The sequence below is a fragment of the Indicator indicator genome, chromosome 14 (genome assembly GCF_027791375.1).
Source record: "Indicator indicator isolate 239-I01 chromosome 14, UM_Iind_1.1, whole genome shotgun sequence".
NCBI classification, from domain to species: domain Eukaryota; kingdom Metazoa; phylum Chordata; class Aves; order Piciformes; family Indicatoridae; genus Indicator; species Indicator indicator.
This window is the reverse complement of record NC_072023.1, coordinates 7,183,520-7,209,014: the sequence shown is the minus strand read 5'-3', so window position 1 is coordinate 7,209,014 and position 25,495 is coordinate 7,183,520. Positions and strand designations below refer to the sequence as shown.

Genomic DNA, 25,495 nt, shown 5'->3' with positions numbered 1-25,495 from the left:
CAGGGGTGGCAGTGCCTAAGCAAAACATCACTTAAACATGATTTATGCACAGAAGGGCATGGACTGTCATTTCCCTTTCTTTGGCTCCATTTCACTCTCCCAGGGAACACAAGCAAGTCTGCAGCCTAACAATCTGTAGAATCATAGAATCCACCAGATTGGAAGAGACCTCCAAGATCATCCAGTCCAACTGATCACCCAGCCCTAACCAATCAGCTATCAAATCTGGCAGATTTGATATGAATGTCTCTCTCCCCTTCCCTCTTCAGCAATCTGAGTTGATAGAAGCAGCCTGTCCCATCCCAATGCCACCTGTGACTGGAGTCTGCAGGTCTCCCCCCTGCCAGGTGGCCTCTGTTCCTGCAGGCTCTCAGGGGTGCTCATTGCTCCTGTTGCAGAGGTTGTCCACCCAACTGCACAGGACCAAGACCTGTTTCAAATGACCAAGACCTGTTTCAGGGTCTTGGCTGGCCTCAGGGAAGATCAGGTGAGAGGAGCAGTGCCCATTTCATATTAGAGCCACACTCTGGTGCTCTGGCTGCTGGTCTTCACCCTGCCTCTGCTGTGAGCATCACTGAGCCCTTCTGCCCCTCCCAAGCTGCTCCCACTCTGCCCAGCAGTGCTGTGTTCAGTGCCCCAACACCAGCCTGTCCTCACTGCCTACTGCCATCCCCCATGGCATCACCAAGATGCTCTTGCAACACCTCCTCTTCCATGGGAGATGCTGCAGGAAGCTGGAGGCTGGATTCTTCCTGGCCCTGTTGGACATCATTGCTGTCTACTTAAGGGACAGAACATCCTCTGCCATGCTGCTGGCCACCCTCAGTACCAACCCCATCCATCACCATCGCCCCTACCCCAAATCTGTCTGCTCTCCAAGTCACCCTGCTCTCTCCAGGGCAGCAACACCTTCCCAGCAGTGGCCAGGGCTCTGCTGGAGGACAGACAAGGTTGAGGTGTGGTACCAGACACCCAGGCAGAGGGCCACATCTGCCCTTTCCCCAGCTCCCCCCTAGGCTTTCAGTTTGTTCATTTACTCAGGAATAATCTTGCCAGTTTAGCTTCTGCCAAGGCTGCAGAGAGGCAGCCAATCTTTGCTCACTCTGATCTGTGAAGGCAGCACACTCAAACCTCCACTGGGTGAGGTTTTTACCTACATCTGCCAGTCTGGAGACTTCACTTCCCCTCACAGAGAATGCTTCACGTTTGTCTGCAAGGAGCCCAATCCTGCTATTACCAGTACAGAGTTTTCCTGGTCACAGATGCACCCCAATAATGCAGACAGAGCTCTGCACCACCACTACCTTACCAGCTAATGCAGTTCAAATCAAGAATACTTCTGACAGCAGTGCTTTCAGGGTGAGCTGGTTGCACAAGGCAGGCTGAAGCAGCACTGAAATGATGCCATGTTCCTCCAGGGCACCACTAGGAAAGTCACCCTCTGGAATGGGACTTCCTCTAATGGAAACCAGAGGAAGCATTTCCCATCCTCTTTTTTCAATTCTTTTTTCCTAATCCTGATGCATGAGCCAATTTTAAGGGACTACCTAGAAACAAATCTGTCTTCTGCAGGAACTGTCACTTCTACCCTCACACATCCCTTTTTCCTGCACACATCTGATCTTGACACTAAATGCCAGGCCCAGGAAAATCCTTTCTAAATATTGTTCACTTTTGGAAGAAACTTAGGGATCAACATCTCACACCTGCCACTATGGCTTGGCTACTCAAAGCTTCCCACACAGGTTCTCTCAACAACCTGGGGCATAGCTCTTTGTGCCAGCAGTAGCTTGCCCCTGACCTTTGCAAGCTGTCAGCCAGCCTTGCACACGCTACAGGCTCTGTGAGAGCCATTGCAAGCGGTCACCTTTAGAGGTTAACACCTACCTTGGCTTGGTCTCTGTGTCTCTATTCTGCATCACATTTCATTTACCTGTGACCCTCCTCCAGGGCAAATGGACATGAAGAACAGCAAGACCTTGAAGGAAATCTAGACTGGGTTCTAGAGTTACAGAAGAGAAATTCTTTCATGTCTTGCTTAACCAAAGTTCACAACTGATTTGCTTTTGCAACAGACAGCTGAAGGACCAGGATGGAATGAGGTGAAGGAAGCAGAACTCAGCTTGCAGTGACTGAAGCTCCTCCTGTAGGTGCAAGTACCCTCACTTCAGTTGGACACAACAGGTAGCTTCAGTTCCAGAAACTGGAGGAGAATGAACTTTGTTCTTAGCCTTAGGGCAGCCTTTTTTTTAAAAAAAAAAAAAAGGGACACTGCTCTTGTATGAAAGTCAGCCTGGCCTCTGCCAGCAAGGACAGAGACTGCTTTCCTGGGCCTCCTGGATCACAGCCACACAACTTCCCACAGCCACCCCAGTGTCACCAGTGCCTGCCTTGAAGAGGCCTAGAAGCTGGCAGGAATTTCAGCAGTGTGTGCATGCAGATCTTGCACATACCACACTTCATTTCAACAGTGCCCCAAAGCCCTCTTCCTGTCCATGCTGGCTGCACACCCTGCAAGCCAAGGCTAGCTTCTCCTGCACTTGGGCCAAGCACAGGCCCCCTGCCTGCTGTGGTACACAGGGCCTCTCACAACAAAGGCACAGCTAACTCTTCTCCTTGGCTCTCCCTGGCAGCAGCCCTATTTATACTGCATCTCAACTGTAAGGTCAGTTAAGGAAAGATGAATAGTCTCTTCCAGCTGAAAACAGAGGGAAGGAACAGCTCTTTGCTACCTAGAGAGATGGGGATGCTCTGCTAAGAGGACAGGCTGAGAGAGCTGGGGGTGTTCAGCCCAGAGCTGCCTGCCAGTAGCTGAAGGGATCCTAGAGGAAGGCTGGAGAGGGACTTCTCGCAAGGGGAGTCTAGCAATAGGACAAGTGGGAATGGTTTTAAGCTAGGGGGAATAGGTTGAGACTAGATCTTAGGAAGAGGTGCTGCAGTAGGAGGATGGTGAGACTATAGAACATGTTGCCCAGGATGCCTGGGTGAGGCCTTGAGCAGCCAAATCGAGTTGAGAGGTGTCCCTGCCCCGTGCAGGGAGGTCAGAGTAGGTGATGGCTAAGGTCCTTCCAACCTGAGCCTTTCTATGATTCTCAGAGGCTTGAAAGAGGCACCAGGACCAGCCTCTGAGCTTGTGTGCACAGGAGTGGTACAAGTAGGTACCACAACTGTGTAAGCACATGGACAATCCTCCATCCAGAGAATTCAGGGCAGCTGCTGCTACTCCTTCAGCACCAGGGGGAAAAAAAAGTAAGCCAAAAAGTGATCAGCACATCCCTGATCCCTTGTACCCTGACAAGTGGCTCAGCTTCCAAACATCAACAGTGCACACAGAGTCCCAGTGCTTTGTCAAAAGGAGGAGAAACAGAACACATATTCCACAGGGATTTCATATATTGTATTCACTTCCAAATCAAGTCTATTTTATTAGTAAGAGAAGGATAAGGAAGTGGGAACAACACAAGCAATGGCAAAACAAATTTACAATAAAAATGCTTGCTCCCTTAAGCAGTGGCCACCAGGGTCAGCCACACAACACAAATATTTCCAGCCACAGCAGCAGAGGAGTAGTATGAAATACAAATCCAACACTGCCTGCATGAAATAGACTTGATAAGAAAAAAGGGGAGGATATCTCACCCCTCTGACCCAGCAGAAGCAGAAAGGGGTCAAGGTCAAGTACTCCCCTGGCCTGGAGAAGCAGAGGCAGCAGCAGAGCCTCTCTCCTGCACAGTACTGAAAGCTAGCAGGCAGGAGTCAGTCTAATCAAATACAATGCACAACGAGGATGATCGTGATGGGAGCACTCTGGGCCCCATGTTTCTTTTGGCACACCCTTACCAATGCAAACAAAGTGGAGAAGTCTTCAATTCATGCAGAGCTCAGAGCAGCACTGACTTTCCTAGCATCATCAACCTACCCTGTAGACAAGGAAGTCACTTTGAGTAAAAAAATAACAATTCAGCAGGATTTGTTCAGGTTTATAAAAAGCAGAATGACAGACCTTCTACAGGGAGAAGGGAGAAAACAAACAGACAGACAAACAAAGGACAAGACAGCATGTCTTCCTGGGCTTTGGAATCCTCTCCCACCAGGCATCTCTGAGTTGTCTGCTGACAGCAGTCCTGTGAGGAGGGAAGGGCAGAGGAGCACATCTCATCTCTTACAGCTGGTGGAGGGTTTGTAAGAGCATGTGGCGAGCGAAGGAACAGGACTCAAATGCGCGGTTTGGCCTGTGGGAAGAGGAGAGACAGGCTGAAAACACTGCCTTCCAGAACTGCTTTGTCTGACTTGGAATGAGCAAACAACCACCACTCCAAATGCTCTGAGCCTGCATGCCCAAAAGTCTACATCCTTTCCCCTCTTATCTCTCCTGCAGCCTGGCCCTCATTGCTGCTTCCCACTCAGAGCCTGCTGCAGAAAACTCTTTCCTGTTGCCAAGTCTGACTCAGGAAGGCACCAAGGAGAGCATTTATTTCCACAGGTACAAAAAGCAGCAGCAGGCTGTTGATCTCTGCAGTTCAGTGTCTCCTTTTGGGTAGAACAAAGTAAGCAGGGGTGGAAAGCCCCTTCCCTCCCTGGCAATGGGATTTTCCACATAGCTCCACTGTTTAGGGCCCCAGAAGACAAGCCTGCTCATTCTCAAGTCTTTTCTTACCAAGCCATTTGCTGTCTGTAACCCACCAGTGACTTTGGTCTCAGGACTTTTGTCTCTTTTAAGGACTTCAATGTAACCTCCTGCCCTCCCCAGCCCTGAGATCAAGTAACACCTGACTGGCTTTGCTGAGCCACCTTTCAGGGTACACAGAACCTGTGCAGGGCATCATCTGAAAGGGCCTGGCAGAGAGGTTACAGCAGCAGTGTCTCCCTCAGCAGAGTCACCTACTCCTTGAAAGTAGATAACAGAAATAAAGTCACAGCAGGGTTAACATGGGGCTAAAATGTCCCTAACACCTCCATCACTTCCCAGTAGTGTACAGTTCTGTTTCTGCAGGCTAGCTGTTCTCTAAGCACCCCTGAAACTCTCTGTGGCCATTCATTAGGGAATTTCAAATTAATTTTAATCCTCTGCTCTGAAAATGGAAATAATTGATTTTTACCTCTCTCCCAACCCCTCACAGCAAAATAGCCTTTAATTAATAGCAGTGAGGTCCACTCAATTTGGGAAAGAAGGGTGAACTGAAATAAAGACAAGACTGCCTAAGCAGGAGCATCAAATCAATCTTTGGGTTCATGTACATGGCCAATAGCTGCTGAGGTTGTGGTATAGGCCTCCATGTCTGCTCTGGTGTGACAGAAGCACATCCCAGAGGAGAGTTAACCCTTTTATTCCCCCAAGAGCCATTCAGTGTCCCACACTGAACAATTCCAACTTGAAGTTTACCTTTGAAGTGGCTGGATGAAGCATTTCAATCATCATCTGTGGAAGATCCAGCCCTGTGTGCAACGAGGAGGCTGATTCTGTGTGGGCAGCTCCTCAGTTTTGGAAATAGAGAACCTCAGCTACTGATGTTGGTCACACAGCCAAGCTCCCTCAGCTGCTCCTAACATCAAGCCTCCTCACTTGCTGGGGAGTTAAACTGCCTGCCACTCTGTGCTACAAACTGTTGAAAGAGGACAGTAATGCCATCCAATCCAACAGCAAAGAGCAGAAAAAGAGGCAAGACACCCCAAACCCACCCCTTACAACAACAACACACCAGCACCTCCAGCAAGTGACAAGCAGACAACCACATACTTTGTGTTGCCACCTAAAAAGTGATGGAAAATATTCACAGCACCCTCTTGTGTCCTTGAGCAAAGAAACCACAGACTGACAGCAGCAGGGTCAGATGGATGATGCTTACTCTACAGCCATCACTTCATTGTTTTTTTTGAGTGGAGAACAGTTACCAACAGCAGCATCACAAATTGTCACAAAAGAGTGACCACTCCAGAAGTAAAGCCCTTGCAGAAAAAGGCAGCAGAGCTCTAGCCTAGGCAGCTATAAGCACTGAACAGCTCAAGAAGCTTCAGGAGGTAACTGCAATCAAGGAAAAACCTAGAAACCACCACATATCAGTTATCTGCAAAGGAAGGACTCATGGGCTGGAGAGAGAGTCCAACAGAGGGCTGAGGAACTGGAACACTGCCCTGTGAGGAGAGGCTGAGAGATCTGGGGCTGTTCAGTCTAGAGAAGACAGAGGGGAGTTAATAAATGTTTATAAATATCTGAGGGCTGGGGGTCAAGAGGGAGGGGACAGGCTCTGCTCAGTTGCACCCTGTGATAGGACAAGGGGCAATGGATATAAACTACAGCACAGGAGGTTCCACCTCAGCATGAGGAGAAACTTCTTCACTGTGAGGGTCACAGAGCACTGGAACAGGCTCCCCAAAAGGGCTTGTGGAAGACTCTCCTTCTCTGGAGACTTTCCAGACCCATCTGGATGCATTCCTGTGCAACCTGTGCTAGATTCTGTGGTCCTGCTCTGGCAGGAGGGTTGGACTCAGAGGTCCCCTCCAACCCCTAACATCCTCTGATCCTGTGGAGGTGGATTTGTTGCAGAAAGAGCCCAAATGAGCTCTGCAAGTGAGCAGGTTGACCAGGTAGAGATTTAAGTTTAGAAAGTGACTTGGTTCTGACTGAATTCCAAGGAAATACAAAGGATGTAGGTTAACTGAGAAGCTGTTTGAACTGAACTTTGTGGTTCTTGGACTGTTACTGTTCTCTCCAAACACCTGAGAAGGATTTAATAGCTGTTCTTGGTTTCCTTAAAGCAAACATTTTAAGAAATGCATATTTACAAAAGACAAAGCTATATTGCTTGTATTTAGGGCTGACTTTGTTATGCTGCAGAGGGCTTCAGTTTCCCTATGATACCACAGCTTGCAACAGAAGGGTTTGCAAATCAGAACACTTTGGCTCCAAGAATTTCTCAGCACCAGGGACACTGCAGGCTTGGCATGAACACCCCTACATACCTAAGGCAGGCAGATCTGCCTTCTACTCTGAGCTCTTAGCTCTCAGACAACTTTCACAGAATCTTAGAACAATCTTGGGCGTCCCCTCTTGTACTTCTGGTGAAATGCTGGCTCTGGAATCCATGGAACTTTTGTTTATGAATTCATTAAGCCTAGAATTCTACTTTTGTCACATACAGCATCATCCACAGACTAAAAATATATATTTGTTGGTATTTTGTAGGCCTGGAGCCTGAGAGAGGCCTGCATACACACATTCAAGGAGAGGGGGAGAACTGAATTTACTCACAAGTGACATTTAAAAGGATATGTCAGGTTGAGTTATGAGTTACTCTAGGCACTGGAATCTGACAGAAGCAATTAGAAAGGTCAAATGCACTGAACCAAAGTCCCCTTTCCTGTAGTCCCAGCTTTGAGTGATTTAAACCCTCTGCTGGGGGAGCTGGAGCTGAGAGTCTAAATGGCACTTGTTTTGATCAAGCTGGGTCTCAGACCTTCAGTGCCTGACAAAGTAAAGACATCAATTTCTTCATCCTTTTATTTTGGGGCTGGTGTTGGATCTTTACACTGCAGGTATCTCTCTGATCAGCAGGCAAGATCACAGGCAGCAGTGTAGGAAACAGCAGAAATCCAGTGATGTCTGAGCAACTTCACACAGCAAGGTCCTGATACTTCCTGCTTAAATCACAGAATCTTGCAGTTGGAAGAGACCTTTAAGACCATCAAGTCTGAGCATTCTCTACCTCTACCAATGCATCTTTTAAACACCTCCAGGGATGGTGATTCAACCACCCCCCTGGGGAGCCTGTTCCAGTGCTGGATAACTTTCAGTGAAGAAGTCAATGCAGGAGAGACACAGCTTCCACTGCTACTGCATTAGCTGTGCTTTAGGACATTCAGAAGCTGAAGGTGGCAGGGGCATGAGCTGATTCTATATCCATCACAGAATCACCATGGCTAGAACAGACCCAACCATTACCTAACTCTGCCAGAGCCACTCCTAGCCCATATCCTTGAGCACCACATGGATACTGGAAGAATACTAGAGGCAGGTAGTAGAAGCAACTTATTCACCTATGCTCCCAGTTCAGTTCTCAAAACTCCTGGGCTGGCCTTATTGCTGTCACAGAAGGAACAGTCTCCTTTAGGAACAAAAGGAACAAATTCAGTCTGTCTTTGCCACTGTTTTGGTCTGCAAGTGGTCAGTGTTGGACAGCATGGCAATTCAGTCAGGGCTCTGCTGACCCTCAGAAGGATGATTTGAAAGGTACAGTTAGATCCAGTTCACTCAAGCAGTAGCTGGAAATTGAGCAGGTTAAGCTCCAGTTCCTGAAGCTCAAATCACCTCTTCCATGACTGGCATGAGTTCCTTAACTGCAATTAACTGGCTCTGAAGTACAGACTGCAAAGCCAGCTCTCCACCATTTCATCTTTAGGATCATGCCATTTTACTTTAAATCATGCATTCTGAAGTGAGCAAGAGAAAAGCAGATGCCCATGAAACTGTTATTGCTTGATTTCAGAACAGATACTTAGTGGACATAGCTATTAACCCTCAGTTTCACTACCTCCCACAGAGGTGGCTGCATGGCAAGTACAATACTCACTTTGTGACAAAAGCTGAGAGAACTGGGGCCAGGGCTTTAGGGAAATAATCCTGCTGGACCATATGGTTCAATGTCATAAGGATACCATAGAGACTTGGGACAGCTTTGATCTTATCTTCACTCTGAGAAAAGGACAAATAAAGTCAGACAGACAACCATTATTTTATCTTACCCACTCTAGCTCAGAGGCAACAAATTCCCTGTTGAATGAAGTGCTGCCATACTATAGGAGAGAAAGCTGCTCCCTAGATCAAGTACAATGTCCCTCAAGACAGTAGCAGCCAACTCCATAGCCTCCCAGCATCTGAAATAAATCAGCATGAAGAACATTCCCACATTTATCAGTTAGAGCCTAGTCAGAGAGCAGCAAAAATAGGGAAAGAAGTAATGAACTGAAGTGAAACAGCCAAATCTTCTCAAGAGGCTCTGTGTCAAAAGTGTTCTTCTGAAGGATTTTACCCACCTTCAATTCATAAAGAATTCAGTTGCCTTAGAGAATTTTTTCTTGTATAATTCTGTGGCTCATCTTTGTCCCATCTCCACTTCAGTAAGCTTCCTCCAGAACTTGGTGTGGTGTTCCCAGAATTGGTCTCTCAATTAGGTAAAAGATAAAGCTAAAGTCATCCCTGCTGCTGCTCCCATGCTCACACCATGCCCAAGTTATTCTTGCTCCTAATATGATGCTAGCCTACAGGCCCCTACTAGTAGATTGTTTTCATTTATTTCTCCACTGCCATCTCAGCTAAACCCTTCATTCTGTAGGCAGGATCTGGACCTGCATTCCTAGGAGTATTACTCTGTCTTTCATGGTGGTAAGAATCATCTGTGGCTTGTATGCTTCCAGCTATGTGGGACAGAAAATGATGGAGGCTGCTTCCTCCCCACATATGCCTAATTCATCAGTCCTCTGTGTTACAGAGGATAAACAATCATTTGGCTGCTCCTCAAGGGTTATCATCATCAATGCCAGTTCCTGGTCTGAAAATTCTTCCAGAGCACAAGCTTGTGACTTACACCTCATGCACATTTGCTGTTTTCTGTATGGCATAAGAGGTAGGTGGTAGTCACCAAGACAAGCATTCTGCAGAACAAAGCCATTTCTGCTTCTGTTGAGCTAGCTGAGAAGTGGAAAGCTCAGCTTTGATCCAAGGAAAGGCTGACTGACTTTTGGAAAACTAAGATTTATCCAAGCATGCCAACAGCTGTCTGCACCCCAAGATGGACATCACTAGAAAGATGTCTACAAACCTAACTAAGAGGAGGCAGCTTTAGGAGACTGTGGCTGTTCAGTGGTTTAGAATTGTCTGGGTCCAATCTCTGGGTGCAATCTGGGTTTCCATTCTCAGCTTCTAGATCTTGAGGAAGTGAGAAACATTAACCCTTGCAGCACAAGGATGCCAAGGAGAGGCATTAGGATGCCTGTTAGCTGTAGTGAGTGGGGAGAGGTCACCTCTCCAAAGTACAGCTACAGGCATTCTAAATGCAGTTTTTAGGTCTCCTATTGACCCTCCACACCCTGAGAGCTGATTTCATAACACTACATTTTTGACTAATATTAGGCAAAGACACTCCAAAGCACAAAGTTGAATGCTACTGGTTTAGCAGGAGTGGCTGGATGTTTTTGAGCCATGGCCTAAAGGACTACCTTAACTAATAATATTGTAGGTTAGACACCTGGACAGGGCTTTTTATGGACACCATAGTCCAGCAGCAGCACTATTTCCTTCCCTGAGCCTCTCTGCCTTTAGTGGATGACTGAGAATGCAGAGCATAAGTGGAAGGAGTACAGAGAGCCTTCATCCTACAGCAACCTTGCAATTTGCAATTTCTGCTGGACCTGCAGACTTCCATTGTTCCTGGGCATCAGGCATGCACAGGCACCCAGCTGCTTCCATGGCAACATAATTACCCCAAACCCAGCTGGTCTGGTCTTCAACAGCCTAAACTTATCTCATCCCTTCTTTCATACCTTAAGTAGTCCCATGTGGATCAAGAGGCCTGTGACAAATGCATCTGAATTAAATGTAGCAGAACCAAAGGCTTTTCTCATCAAAGCATCTAGAAATAAATAAAGAGATCTTATTAAACAGAGAAAGGGAAACTTAGGGATTTTAAGATCAAGACTGACCACCCAGAGCCTCAAGGCATATCTGCTGTTAAAGGAGTTCTGTTAAGATTCCAGTTGTCTCTGCAGGGGCAGGTATGAACCCTGAAACAGGTAGAATCCTGTCTGTAAGTATAAAGCATGACAAAGGAAAAAAAACACAAACAAAAGAGGAAAAAAAAAAGAAAAATCCCACCCAAAACTAATTCCCACACTGCCAAGCTCCAGATGCAATTTGACCTCAGTCCTATGCACCACAAAATGCTCTACTCCATGTACTTGAGCATGCATATAAACACACAATCAGAGGAAGCAGAGCAGCAAGAGTTAGAGCCTTGACATTTTAAAGGCCATCAGGAATTCACCTGTTATTTGAAATCACAAGGAATGACAACACAAGAAAACTGGTTCAGTTCTTTACTGGGCTTCCTCAGGACCAATATTCTGCCACAAGTTATGGGCAAACCAATGCTTTAGCCTCTCATGTCTGTAAGGCAAGCAAGGCACCCATTTTGACATCTGACTGCTCTGGTTTCTTGGAACCCACCCGAGCTGCTGTAGAACAGTGCCAGACCTTAACCAGGTACCTCACTGGTCACAGCTGATGGTTACTTTTCTGGAAGGAAAGTAATTGTCAGGTTCTACCTTCCTCTAGGGAGTAGTAGTGAGGAAGAGCTATTCAGATAAATACATACATAAGCACACTTCAGACAACAGGAATATCCTGTGCTCCATTTTTTTCTTGGAGACAGCTCAGTGAGCATGAGCTGAGGCCAGCAGTAGTGTAATGAGATGCCAACTGGTTGGTTTTGGCTGATTGGATCCATAATCAACTGCAACTCTATTACATCACTGTATCACAGAGTTTCACCATATCTGTATATTCCAAGCTAAGAAATTTCAAACTAGGGAAACACATCAGGAGCACATCACCCTGGTCTCAAAAATGGATTCCTGGTCTCAAAAATGGATTCCTGGTCTCAAAAATGGATTCCTGGTCTCCTGCACAATAGTAATAGGCAGCTCACACATGGGAGAGCTGTACTGATGGAGAATTGTCAGTGGTCAGACATCCAGGAGCTACTGGAAATTCCAGATCCCAAGTGAAAACATGAAGAGGGACTACCAGTCCACACAAAAAAATATCAGATCTAACCTAAAGCATTGCTCCACAATATACAGTGACAGTCCCTGACCTGTGCATTAGCTTCCATGCCTTGTCTCATGTCACAAATCTCAGCTTCCAGAGGGAATTAAAGATGTTTCAAACTGCTAAGAGACACTTAGTTTCTTAATATACTCTTAATGCTACACTGGAAAGGCTACCTCCTGCCAAAGACTTTAGATGTTGAATGCCTTGAAGACTAAGTGCTGTTGCCTTGAAAAAGCAACTGACCTTGGAACACAGAACTGTTGACAACCTCACATCAAGGAGCTGCAGTGAGGGCAGCATAGATCCACTAAGACAGCAGCCACAGATACTTATTGTCAAGCTTTGGGAAAAACAAGATGTGCCGAGTTCAGAGGGAAACTCTATTCAGCAGCATGGCAGTTTGGCACTCCAAGGTTTCCTGCTGTCAGGGACAAAACAGTTTGGCCCACAGGGACCTTCCTCTGTTTTGCACTGGTGTCCTTGATACTGAAAGCAGGTCACAGAAGGAAGTAAAGAAAGGTCCAGTCACCTGCTGTTTCATGCACTGCTGTTTTCACTGGGGCTTCATCTTTGAAGACAGATGATATCCTTAGGAGAGTTGTAACTACTTTCTCTACATCAGATGTATCTGTCTGAAAGACAAGAAAAAAAAAATAAAAGGCCTTTCAGTCCACTGTTCAGCAGCTACAGAAGACAGGGGTCTCTGCTAGAGCTGGGGTAAGAATTACAGCCTTCAGCTGGCCCACAGCTGTTTGCCTTGGTCACATCACAAGGCATGAGCAACAACACAACAATGTTACTCTGCAGAGGGTGCCACTACAAGCTTTAACTACATCTGCTTCCACAAGGCTCCTCAGGATCACTGGAGAGAAGATGCAATCTAGGTCTCAAGAGGAAGTTGTCAGCTCTGGGGATGAAGTGACTCAGAAGCACAGAAGACCCCTGGCTCACATACCTCCTGGGCGATCAGCACAGAGCACCGCGGCCCTAGTCGCAGCAGCTTCTCCGGGGACGGGAAAGCAAGGAATGTGGCAACATCCACAGGAGGAGATGGCACTGGAGTTGAACTCTGAAACAGGCAGGATTCACCTCAAGATTGTTAGTTCAGCAGCAAACACACAGAGGACAGGTCAGGGCCCAGGTGCCTCAGTTCAGGATTTGCTACACTTGGATATTTGAGCCAGGAACAAGCCCACAGGTCAGGACATGCCAGCACGGCATTGCATCTGCAAGGTCCCCACCATTTTCTGGACAGGGAAGAAACCTTTCTACTACTGTTTGCAACAACCACTACTCAGCCTTCCCCTCCATGCATGTGTGCACAAGCACACTTTAACAAAGTATTTCCAAGTCATCAATTCTTTTTCCTGCATATCATATTCTTAACTTACTGCAGTGCCAGCCCACACAGGAATGTGAACACCTGCCAGCACTCCAAGCTCAGACTCACTCCAGATGTCATTTCACCCTTCAGTCTCCTCCAGCTGAAGCAGCAGGAATGCATCTGGAGCTAAGCTTACCTGTGAATCAATTATGTTTGCACGAGTCAGTAACTCCTGTTCTCCCTGTCCTCTCTCATGCAGCTGTTGCTGCTGTTCTTCCTCCTCCTCTTCCTCTTCCTCCTCTTCCTCTTCCTCATCTTCATTCTCCTCTCCCTCCTCTTCATTCTCCTCCCCTTCATCATCACTAGGGTTTGAGAGTTACACATTACAGTCTTTGCAATTCCTGTACAGCAGAACTAATACATTTTTCCCAAGGACAGAAATACAGCCTCCCCTCAAGTCTTACTGCAAGAAGCACATCTCTGTCTACAGCAGACTGAGAGGACACAAGCTCCAGTCACCCAGTTGACAATGACAAGCAGAGAGCAGGAAATGCAATCAATAGCTAACACTAAGTGCCATCAATGAGAACGAGACAGAAAGCTTACAGAGTCCCTTCACTGTGCTCCATCCACACTGCACACCCAGACCAACAGCCACCTGCAATGCTACAGCTCTTATTTGAGAATGGAGGGGTGAATAACACTGCTGATGAAAACTGTCAAGGCATTGCCAATGTAAACTCTCAACCTCAAAGGTCCCAGCACAGCTGCCATGTTGAAGCTCTCAAGGATCTCCCGGAGTTGCTCACAGCCCTCAGAACCCAGAGTGTTTCCTAGGTTGACAGAAGAAAGCAAAGACTTCACAGATGCACACAAATCTGTTCTTGAGCATGTACATTCTTGCCTAGCTTATTTCTGAAATGGAACAGTTATCAGTCATTTCTACACAACACCTTAGAGGCAGCAATGCAAGGAAGAAAAAAAAAAAGTCAGGCAGTTAAATTTCAGCAGCACCACACAATGGATGGAGGCAAACAAACCTCCTAATATTTCAGGCTGTCTTTGAGAGACAGTAGGTAGAAACCCCATCCAGGGCCAGGCTGGATGGGGCTCTGAGCAGCCTGATCTAGTATGAGGTGTCTCTGCCCATGGTAGGGTGGTTGGAACTAGATGATCCCCAAGGTCCCTTCCAAGCCTGACAATTCTATGACTTCCTGACAGTTCTAGAAACTGTTCTTGTTCTCAGCAGCTCTAAAACAAAGACACATGGCACAACACCACTCAAATGCAGTGACCCAGCTTATGAAAAGTAAAAGCCAACAACACCAGTCAAAGCTGTCCCAGCCTTCTGCAGAAATGCACAGAGCTTGGTTTCCAAGTATGAAACACCAGGTTAATCTTCCCACCTCATAAGATGTATCAAAAAGCTCAACCAACCATGAACTCAGTTAATGGCTTCAGAAAGCTTTCAGGATCTAACTGCTGCTTGGCCTGAGGTCATTGAAGTTCTGCTACTCCAAGTACCACTTTCTAAATGCTGACTGCAAGGCTAGGATGTAATACTGCCAACACTGTCCCTTGTGGTTTCTCATTGGGATCAGACTAGACATAGTGATGTAGCAAAATGACATACCATTGAGATCCAGCTTCTCCAACTCTCTCTTATCTTCAAGAGCTTCAGCGACAGTCAGAGCTGCATCTCGTTGGATCTCACCAAAGGCCAAATTCAGTTCCTGAGCAGAAGGATTTGTTTGCAGAATTCTTATCAACATCTATCATCTACCTCACCCCCTGTGCCTACAAGTGTTCCACAAAGATTCATTTGGAGAGGCTCTTGTTAAATAAAATACTTGTAAATAGAAATAAAATTTCACACATACTCTTCTTTCACATACCTAAAAGGGGCATTTTGGGACATAAAATCCTTAGGAGCAACAGTACTGAAGGTAACTTTACTAGAATAGCCAGGGAGACCAGACCTTTCTGACTGCTCACCTAGAAGGTAGCAGACACTTGAGTCCTCAGCAATCAGCTGGCTGGATACCTTCACACACAAGGGTTACAAGAACATTCCAGAATTCACACACCAGCAAGTCTTAGTGAAGAAGGGTAGCTGCTGCACTAAATGGACTGCACATTTGCTTTTGAACATTTCAGTTGCAAGTTAAAGGCCTTCAAGAGAAACCAGGAGTAGTACTACTTTTGATAAACACAGCCAGCAGAGAAACAGAGTAGCCAGATTAGGATGAGTGAAGTTACTAAACAGCCAGGCACCACCCCCCAAGCATTCCACATTGTGCTCAATCAATCCTTTCCTGAGAAGGGATTTAATATTAACAGCAAGAGCCAAGCAGTCCTTGAACAGAGCGAATCAGCTGCAGTTGCTTCATCCTACAATCCCTTAACCACATCTGCTCTAGAAAAGAAAAAAATAATTAGGCTCTGAGTGTTCACATCAATACTCCTGTTGGAATTCTTACTTAATTTTGCCTGGGAGATTCAGATATGAAGAAAAATTAGCACTTTGCAAGTTTACAGTCAAAGTCAAAAGTTCAGCAAAGTTAGGAATTGTGTTCAGCATCTGCCCTGGTGCAGCTGTAACCCATGGCAGGTGCTTCTACAAGCCCTCGTTGACATTACTGACCAAACTCAGGCCTATAGAATGTTTCAAATCCAAGTCCTGTGCAAACACTGCCCAAAATGAGTTGGACCTTTGATACATGCCCTAACAAAGAAAAGGTATTAGCTGTAAGAACTCAAACACTGAAGAGATTACAAGGTGATCATGAAGAACATCTCAGCCCTCTGAGGGGTTCCATGAGCAAATGCTTCTATTATCAGATTTCTTGAATAGCACTTGCCAAGTAGAACCAACAGCTCTAAAAAACATCAAGCAGAATCTAAACTGGTCACTGGCACACCTCCACATAGAACAGCCTTAGCTGGATGTGGTGATGCCACTAATCTACAACAGAACTTATTGCTTTCAAGTTGTGAGCACAGAACCTGCCCTGAAGTGAATTCCACTTCAAAATAATGATAGAATGGACAGAAAAAACAGGAAATGGGAAACTAGGCCTTGTCAGACTGAAGGGTGAGCAGGAAGAAGGCAATACCTTGAGTTTATGAAGCCCTTCTTTAACAGCATCAGCAATAGCAACAGCACCCTTTGAACGCACCAGGCAGTCTCCAAAGTTGATCACTTCAACCTGCCGGAGCGTCTTCAGAGTCTGCAAGGCAGCACAAATATGAAGGCACAAACTTGCTTGGAAGGTCATCTTGCCCACCACAGCGTGGCACATGGCTCCACCAACACAGAGGCATTAATGCTACCCATGTTCAAGAAGGCTTGGGAAGCAGAGGACAAACCCAATGCAGCTGCTTCAAACGACTCACCTCTGCCATGGCCACAGCTCCTTTCTCCGTGAAGGTGTTGTCATTCAAGTTTATAACCTTCAGCAGTGGGTTGATAGCAAAAGCCTGAGCCAGTGCTGTGATGCCAGGATGGTTAATCCCATTCTGTGGCATATGGACCTCTTCCAGAGTCCCAATGATCTGGGAATGGATGCAGATTAAAAAAAAAAAAAAGCTTTTAGGACAGATTTCAACTCAATATAATGCCCCACACTAGGATTTGTCTGAAATAGTTTTCCTCCAACTCAAAGCTCCATTAGCTCTTCCATACAGAATTATTTACCTGCAGCTATGGCTCAAATCTAAATGAAACTGCAGGCTCATGGCAAGTATCAGATTAATAAGAAGCCCTTGATTCAGTAGTAACAGGCAGCATCCTCCCAGCACACCTGCTCTAGGATACCTTAAAACCAAAGTCCTTCACTTGTGGCTCAACACCTATGAAGCAGATTGAGCAGCATCACCAGGCACAATGTTTTTTCAAAGGAAGTCCACATTTTGCCCTTACTGCAGAAGCAAACCCCTGAGAAAATTAGTGTGCACACTGTTTATGGACTGAACAGCATGTCACAAGACAGAATAGTGAATCCCATTTTGGTAGTGCCACTCAGCCTGAATTCCTCCTGAATCACTTTGCTCCTCTCAAGTACTTAGTCTTATTTTTGCCATGATTGCTCATTAGTCAAAACAACACCCAGACAGCTCTTTACAAAAAAAAATTAGCCACCTATAACTTGCAGTATCACTGTTAATGTACCTGACAATATGCACTGTAGTTAAGAAGTTGCTTTTTGCAGCAGTAGAGGAAAGAAAAAAGAAAGTAGATGTCCCAAATCATAGCAAATTCTTTCTCCAACAAAATTGCAAGTTGGCCAGTGACAGCTAAAGAAAGCTAAACAGCTTTTAGGACCCTCACAGGATGATCCTAGTGAAAAAGTGCTTTTGCCAGATGATTGAACAACTAGGCAGAGCACTTGGGGTCAGCTAGTACACCTCCCTCAGTGTCAGATAACCTCTATTAGCACAGAACCAGAAGAAGGAATAGGACTATTAATCTGTTCAGGAGATGCCTATTTCTCACTCAGATAACACAGCCACCAGTTATTGTTTGGAAAATTTAAGTCACACAGTCACAAATGCTCATGACACTGGAAGACTCCAGTTCCAGCAGTGAACATTGAGACTGTAGTGGACCACCAGTCAGCCACTCCTTCCAACCTGAGGCAAGCTCCATGTGCATTATCTTCAACATCAGCACATCTTGCTCCAATTTGCTGTCAAGAAGCTCTGCTTTGGTACTTACCCCAAAAGCTTCAGCCAGAGCTGTGGCACCATCATTCTCCAGACGGTTTCTGCCAGCCACAAACACTTTCAAAGCAAGAGGCTTGCCCTGGGCACTTGACTTCCTGTGACACTCTTTCAGAGCAGCTGCCAGTATCTACAGATAAACCAACCAGTTTATACAACTTCACATTTGGATTCCTTCAGAAGGAGATTCTGTTTTGTATATCCAGCCCTCAAGAACTATGTTGGTCCCCACTGAAACACACCAGCTTCTACAGCAGGGTATTCAATAAAGATGTCTAACTACAACACTTGAACACTAATTTTGCAAGACTAGAACATACTGGACTCCATTAAGAGCATTTTAATCAGGCAAACATGAAGGGTCTTAGTGATAATGACCGTCCTGGTTTTCTGCTTCATCCAACAAACATCCCTTCAGTGCTAGGCCTGGTAGCACTGTTCTTTCAAATCCAAAGCTATGGGCTCCCTTGACACAGAATGTAATGTTTAGAACTGTGTTCCTATCCTGACAAAACAGATGGGCTTTTCATACTTCAGAAATTCATCCATGAAAACAGAGGGAAGGGATCTTGAGGCTGGAGAAGTGGCCTAACAAGAATCTCATTAAGTTTAAAGGGAAATGTAAAGTCCTGCAAATAGGGAGGAATAACTTCATGTAGTGGCATAAGCTGGAAGTCAACTTGGAATAAAATAGCTTGGTAGAGAAGAACCTGGAGGTCCTGGTGGGTGAGAAGTTGGCTATGAACTAGCAATATGCACTTGCAAAGAAAATCTACTGAGATGCCTTGGGAAAAGTACTGGCCACAGGTCAAGGAAAGTGAATCTTCTCTCTTCAGCCCTGTGAAATGCATCTATGTACTGTGCCCCATTTCAGGCTCCTAAATGGACATACTGCAATGAGCCCAGCAGAGAGCATCAAGAATGACTAAGGAATTAGAAAATTTTACATACTGGGAGAATGCTGAGCTAGGATTTTTAAGGCTGGAGAACGCTATGGGGGATTTCACCCATGTGTAAGAAAAGCCACAATAACAGGATGGGGTTGGAAGCTGATAAGGAAGGCAGAGTCAGACAAATGTACATAAACTAATGCAGAGGAAAATTCCATTTAAACAACAGTATTTTTGTAAGGGTTCTTAAACACTAGGATACAACTACCCAGAGACCCTGTGAAGTCTCCATCCTTTGAGCTATTCAACACCTGACTATACACAGCCCTGAACACCCTGGTCTAGTTTGCCCTGAGCAGGAAATTTGAACTGGAAGAATTAAAGACCCCTTCCAGCCTCAACCATTCTGTGACTCTGCATAGGGCAAGTCTGAATCCAAATTCCACCTCTGATCTCACTCCTAAAAAGGAGACAACCCTTACCTTGCCACCACCAATGCCCAAGCCACAGTTATTGAGCTTGAGTTCCTGCAGGGTGTAGCACGCAGAGCTCTTCAGCAGCGCCTCAAAGCCACGCACACCGTCTGGCCCAAAGGCATTGTCACTCAAGTCCAGTTCCATCAGCTGGGCTCCAGCAGTGATGAGTGCTTCCCCCAAAGAGATCTGTAAGGGAACAGATGGCAGTAAGTGGGAGGCAGTGGACTGACTTTTAGAAACAGCATCACTGCAGTAGCTAGGTATGACACTGATGCTGCGATTCCCATTTTGAAGAAATTCAGCAAAGTTGCATGGGGAAAATAAAACTTTACAGCGAAAGCCAGAGAACAAGTTGTGTAAATTAAGCTGAAGATAACCATAAGGCAGTTCCCAAGAAGTTATCCCATGCCTTTAGGTTAAAACACCTTTTTCCCCCCAAGTGAGTTTCCCCCTCTACACTGCTAAAATTGTTTTCATTTTGCTGAGCGTTTCATGTTCTTGCTTCAGAGGACTCAAGGACGCAGGGAGCTTTGTAATGTGCTTGGAAGAGATAGTCACATGCTTTTCTTTAGGCAGCTCAGTTTCCATTCTATTTATCAGATCATGAAGATGTTCTCCCCAGTGAAAAAGCTTCTTCACTAGCATGGACTTCCATTTGGCCTTTTATCAACTCTTCTCCCCCTCAGAAGAAAACTCCAATCACTCACCTATTCTGAGACACTTAGTGCTAGCAGCATGGAGAAAGATCAGCTCTGTGCTAAGAAACATAATCCCACAAAAAGCATGACAGGTGAGAAAAGTTTAGTCAGAAGTCTGATCTGGTTTTCACTTACCAAAGCAGGAGGGATCTCAGACCTTAGTCTCCCTGTAAACATGTCACTCCAGTGACACCTCTAAAATAAGAAACATACAGAGAGAAGCCATTAACAATATTAAAGGACAAGAGTCGTACAGAGGATTACATATTCAAGGTGCATTACAGTACTGGGGACAGCCTACTGCTGTCTGTCTTCCCTTGGGCTTGTCATTTGTACTAAAGCATTACAAGAAATAATCTTGCAATTACTTCATTTGCAAGGATGAAGTCACTGAAATGCACACTAAGTAACCCTATGCAAGAGTTCTTGCTTGCATTCAAGCTAGAATTTTTTCTGCTGAGAAAATTACCACAGGAAAAAAGCAACAGGAAACCACATTAGGAATGCAGATTTTACTAAGATAAATAGCTCAACAGTCTGGACTTGCTTGAAAAGCCTCACTTGGGTGATTAACACAAATCAATGTTCCACACTTCTCTTCTGCCTCTAGCAGCACAGCATCCTCCTAACATTAGGCTAGAGCAGCAGCAAGAAAAACAGCTTGAGCATGAAAAAAGCTCCAGGTGCACTACTTCCGTTCTTCAGGTATTCTCTGAAGACTCATTCTTCAGAAGATATGATACAAGTTCTTATGGAAAAAGCTAAGTTCTGTTGCCACAGTTCTTTGTTTACAGATGCTTCCTCTGCAGGGAGACTCTTCTTTGTACAGCTTCACAGCTTTAAGACTGGAAGACTTCTGAACAGGAACAATTAGGAATGCAAATACATTCCCACTCTCCTGAAGTCCCCAGGTTCTGCCATATTTTCTTACCATCATTCCTCCTGCTGAAAGAACCACCAAGCAAGTTTTGAGGCTAATACAAGGCAGGCTGCTACAGAAAGAGATAAGACAGGCCTCCAGTATTTCTCTACAGCACTTCTTTCCCTTCACCACCACCGTGAGGTTCTCACCTTGAGCTCTGACTTCTTCTCCAACGCTTTGGCAATGACCTTTGCTGCCTCCACACCCACTGTGTTGCCTTCCAGGCACAATGTTTCCAGGCCATCAAATTCCTCAATTTGCTTGATGACTTCTTCAGCTGCAAAAAGCAGTCACCTTAGCCTTCTATCCTCTTAGGTACCACAGTAACACTCAACCCTACCCTTATCGAAACAGCTGAGCAACATTATCTGAAAGCACCCTGAAACAGCAATGGAGAACAGTTGAAGTGTCAGCTCACTAGACAAGGTTCTCCATTCCCCACCCTGCCTTTTCAATTTATTTCACATTCTACTCTCTGATAGCCATCCTCCTATTTGCAAAACTGCATTTCCTTGCTTCCTAAGCAAGATTCCTCTCCCATCCAGCACATGCTTTAGGAGCTAGAGCACCTGTGCCTGCAAAGATGCAAGGACTAAGCTAGACATCGACAGGTATTGAAGAAAGAAGCTGCCCCTGACTGCAAAAGTGCTTGTTTACAAATATGTGTTACAATCTAAGTCTAGACAAATTCTATGCAAGACACAGGAGCAGGCCACAGACTCTCTCCTGTTGTTGGGCACTTATTTCCAAGCTCCAAAGCCTTTTCCCTTTGCACCACATAGAAATTCTTCACAATGAGGGTGGTGAAACATTGGAACAGGTTGTCCAGGGATGTGTTAGGAGCCCTACCCCTGGCAATATTCAATGCCAGGCTGGAAGGGGCTCTGAGCAATCTGATCTTGTTAAATATGTCCCTCATCATTGCAGGGGGCACTGGACTAAACAACCTTTAAATGTCCCTTCCAACACAAACCATTCTGTGACAGTAAAATGACATCAAAAAAGCATCACCTTTGAAATCAGTTGGAAAGGATGCACTGTGGCAAATAATCTCTGAAGAACATGCTGTTTACTGATGTGGCAGAAATGCTAATCTAAGAATATGCTTCCAAACATTTACTACATTAGCAGCCACCACAAGACATTTTTAATTGGGAAACACATACATCAACAAGAGAGATATTCTTGAAGAAAACCCAAGAATCTAACCAATTGATCAAAATTTGGAAAGAGACTGGGCTGTTGCAGCAGACTACCATGTCTGCCCATTCCTCTGGGAAGGTCTTTGAAGCCATTTCCTTGTTCTAAGTGCTGCCATGCATTGCTTACTCTTTAAAAAGAGAGCTGACTTCTAATACACAGTGAGTATCAAAAGCACTTGGAAAGAGCAGCAAGAAGACAAAAATCACACAGCAGAGAGCCAAAGACCAGTTCTGCCAGCTGCAGCACTTCCAGTGCAACAGGTCAAAGCAGGGTACAAGAAGAGAAGGAAACATGTCTGTCAGAAGCAGCTGTAGCTGAAAGACCCTTCCATCACAGCTAATATTATGACAACTTGTCCACTCAGGACAAGCAGAAGGTTTACCATAAGATTTTACTATTTCACTGAAACACTTCCCAAACTCAAGGATGTCTTCTCTTACCATCTTCAGCTGTATTGAGTTTAAGGCTCTTGCCCTTGAAGCTCAACTGTCCATCACCCACTTTGGTTTTGGCAAGTGACTCTGCAAGCTTAGTGATATCTTCTGATGCCATTTTTCTGTTTTGTCAGATGTTAAAAGCTGTCAATTGAAAAAAAACAAAACAAAACCTGTCAACATTAAGAAAAGCAAACTACAACACATAACCTCTCTATATAATCGTATTTATTTGAACAATGCAGGTTTTGTTCCTAACTATTCAATGTCCATTAGTGTTTTAACCATAGCTGATTTATGGCAGTTAGGATACATAAATATTCCAAAGCTAGCCAATCAGATGGTGTTGCTTCTTCTAGTGCTTGAGGTTTCATGGAGTTGTTACAATTAGTAACTTACCAGGAGTTAAAACCATGCACTGTGACCACATTAAGACATTAACTTCAGTTGTAAGTGTTGCACAAAGACTAACAAATCCCAGCCTTTAATTATACACACTGCACATTTTCCCCCCTTGTCCAAAGCAAGCCAGAGAACATAACTGCTCTTCCTTTTCAGTGCTATCCCCAGTAGTGCCCTTGTCAGCACAGTTCTAGAACCAGTGAGTTGCTGAAAACATCACATGTGCTGCAGTCAAAACTCTCGCAGGTTTGTGGGTCCTCTTTCCTTTCAGAAGTCCCACAAAAATTCATTACACACATTGAACAAGATGACCTTACACTGATAATGGATTTTGCCTTAAGGCAAAAAGTTTCAAGTTGCCATGCTTAGTAGCATCTGCACACCATTATTTAATGGGTTCCAATCACTGCATGAAGTAATCAGCCTCCACTCAGGATAAACAGAGCATGTTTCTGATCCCAGCACCTCTGCTGTTATGAAAGACTATACACAACCAGTGCTTAGAAGCAGCATGCTTATAAAGCAGACTTTGGGTGTGAGAAGGGACGAAGGTTCCTTCCTACAACAGAAAAGTGGTTTCCTTATGTTATCATTTGACTCAGAAGCAGCCCCACACTTTCACATCCAAGCCAAACAGCACCGGTTTTAAAACACCCCCTGAAGCTGCACATGTCTCCTTCCCTCCTGCCACCTAGCTGGGAAGTATTCTGTTCCACTATGATGTTCTCCCATACACTACAGACATGCTCATTCCCTTGGCTTCTTTCACTTAAAATTCCTTTTATTTTCTTCACCTTACACACAGCCTACTTCCCAATTTCAACATCACATCCCGAAGCATGTTTTAGTGCAAACATGCCAGCCACACCCAGCTGTCAACCTACAGACCTCTCCTCACTGCTAACCCTTCCGCAAGGAAAGCTTTTAAAAAAATAAATTAATTATGCTTGACAAATAAAGCCAAGGTCTGGAAATGCCAGAAGAGAGGCTTCCTCATTGCTTAAAGGCTGTAGAAAGTTGTATGCTAACCGATAGTCAAATAAAGTAAGTTCAGGCGAATGCTTTAACACTTGGTCCATGCCAACAGACAACGCACCGGCTACCTGCTGTGCTACCCTAAGGAGGAGCTGGCTCGGCCTCACCGGTACGCCGGGTAACAGCCCAAGGTTACCCTCCAGCCAGCCTCTGACAGCCTCTTAGCGCGGATCGCCCCCGATAGCGACTGCGGTCTTCCCCCATCCCTGGAGGAAGCTGCTAAGAGCCGGCCACACCGCCACCTGCTCTCCCCACGACCCCCTCAACCCTCCGCACCCCGGAGACAGCGCCACTACTCCGCTTCTCGCCCGACAAGTGGATGACCCCTGCCGTAACGCCAGAGACGGGCGGAAGGGGCTTCCGTGACCCGCATCCACGGGAGCGGGGGTGTGTTCCCTCGCCTCCGCAAGGGAGCGCCGCGAAGCGCTCCCTTCCCGCCTCCCCACCCCCGCCATGAGGAGCAGGGGCGGCTGCGGAGGAGGCAGTGAAGCCTAGCAAGATCGCCTCACCACAGACACATATCCCTGTCCCGGACACCAACGGCTGCAGCGTCTATCACCCCCGCCGTCCCGTCCCTAACCTCAGACCGCGGGAGGCGATAGCGTGGTGCCGGCCCGAGCCCTCACGCCGCCGCCGCCGCCGCCGGGGACGCTGGGTGAAGGGCGGGCGGGGGAGGCGGAGGATTTGAAAGCCGGCAGTTTTGCTCTCCCTTCCGGGATTGGCTGCGCTGTGTGACGTCACAGAGGCGCCCCCTCCGCCCCGCGCCGGATGCTGACGGACGGCGTGCCGCACAGGGGCAGGGCTACGTGGACGCGCAGCGCCGCCGGCCGCGGTGCACACCGGGAGGTGTAGGCCGAGGGGGAAGGGGATACCCGACATGCCTCGCGCGGGGTCACCCTGTGGCGAACGCCCGGGCCTGGGCTGGGTCCTGTCAGGCCGCTGGTGCATGCTGCGAGTGAGGCTGTGGAATACGGTAATATAAGGAAAAAAATAACCTGATTTAGAAGTTCCTGTTCACCACGGAGACAGAGGAGTCTTGTAAGATTTGTTCGAATAAAGGGAGAGTCCAGGGGACAATTCCCTGTGGAGTCTCTAAAATTGCTGGGAGACGCAGCTTACCTTTTATCCTAAATTCCTGGATGCAAATTTCCCTCTCCCCATTGGCTAAGGTACTCAGGATTTACAGTCTTTCCCGAAACGCCTACTACACGTCCCCCTTCACATGCAATCCCGCTGCATTATACATTGTATGCTCATTTAAATTAGATTCTTCTCTGGGTGGAGAAGTTGATATTCAGTAGTCTACTAAGCCTGCATTCTGTCCTAAAAGGTCAGAAGTTCAGGCTGTGTTCAGTGTCTGTTGTCTTCTGACAGCCCCCCTACTGATTTACAGCAAGGTTCGAGATAAGGTACCTAGCAGAGGCCCCTTTGGTGTTTACATACACACAGATAAACTGTCTGGTTCCTCTCTTTCTCTTCCAACTGCCTCTTAGATAATTCATACTTTGTAAAGACACTAACAACTCTTAAATCCGTCAATAACATGTAGACCTGGCACTCCAGGA

At 46.1% G+C, this 25,495-nt stretch overlaps 1 protein-coding gene across 1 annotated transcript; it reads right to left on the bottom strand.

Moving 5' to 3' along the window:
• Positions 1–3,673: 3,673 nt before the first annotated feature.
• RANGAP1 (Ran GTPase activating protein 1) lies at positions 3,674–24,549 on the bottom strand. Its single transcript, XM_054386537.1, has 16 exons — positions 24,511–24,549; positions 22,500–22,637; positions 21,006–21,133; positions 20,070–20,129; positions 19,243–19,422; positions 17,866–18,000; positions 16,545–16,703; positions 16,265–16,378; positions 14,782–14,881; positions 13,897–13,981; positions 13,345–13,510; positions 12,780–12,893; positions 12,354–12,456; positions 10,537–10,625; positions 8,568–8,689; positions 3,674–4,232 (listed from the first exon to the last, which is right to left on the bottom strand). Exons 2-16 carry the CDS (start codon positions 22,609–22,611, stop codon positions 4,163–4,165), a joined length of 1,737 nt encoding a protein of 578 aa, XP_054242512.1. The 5' UTR covers positions 22,612–22,637; positions 24,511–24,549; the 3' UTR covers positions 3,674–4,162.
• Positions 24,550–25,495: the final 946 nt, after the last annotated feature.

Excerpts from the sequence above, each read along its gene's own strand:
- RANGAP1 (XM_054386537.1), bottom strand. The coding sequence starts at position 22,611 with ATGGCATCAGAAGATATCACTAAGCTTGCAGAGTCACTTGCCAAAACC. Across the intron at positions 16,379-16,544 it reads GAGCTGTGGCCATGGCAGAG|ACTCTGAAGACGCTCCGGCA; the intron begins GTGAGTCGTTTG and ends GCTGCCTTGCAG. Across the intron at positions 10,626-12,353 it reads AGCAGTGCATGAAACAGCAG|ATGCTTTGATGAGAAAAGCC; the intron begins GTGACTGGACCT and ends ATTTATTTCTAG.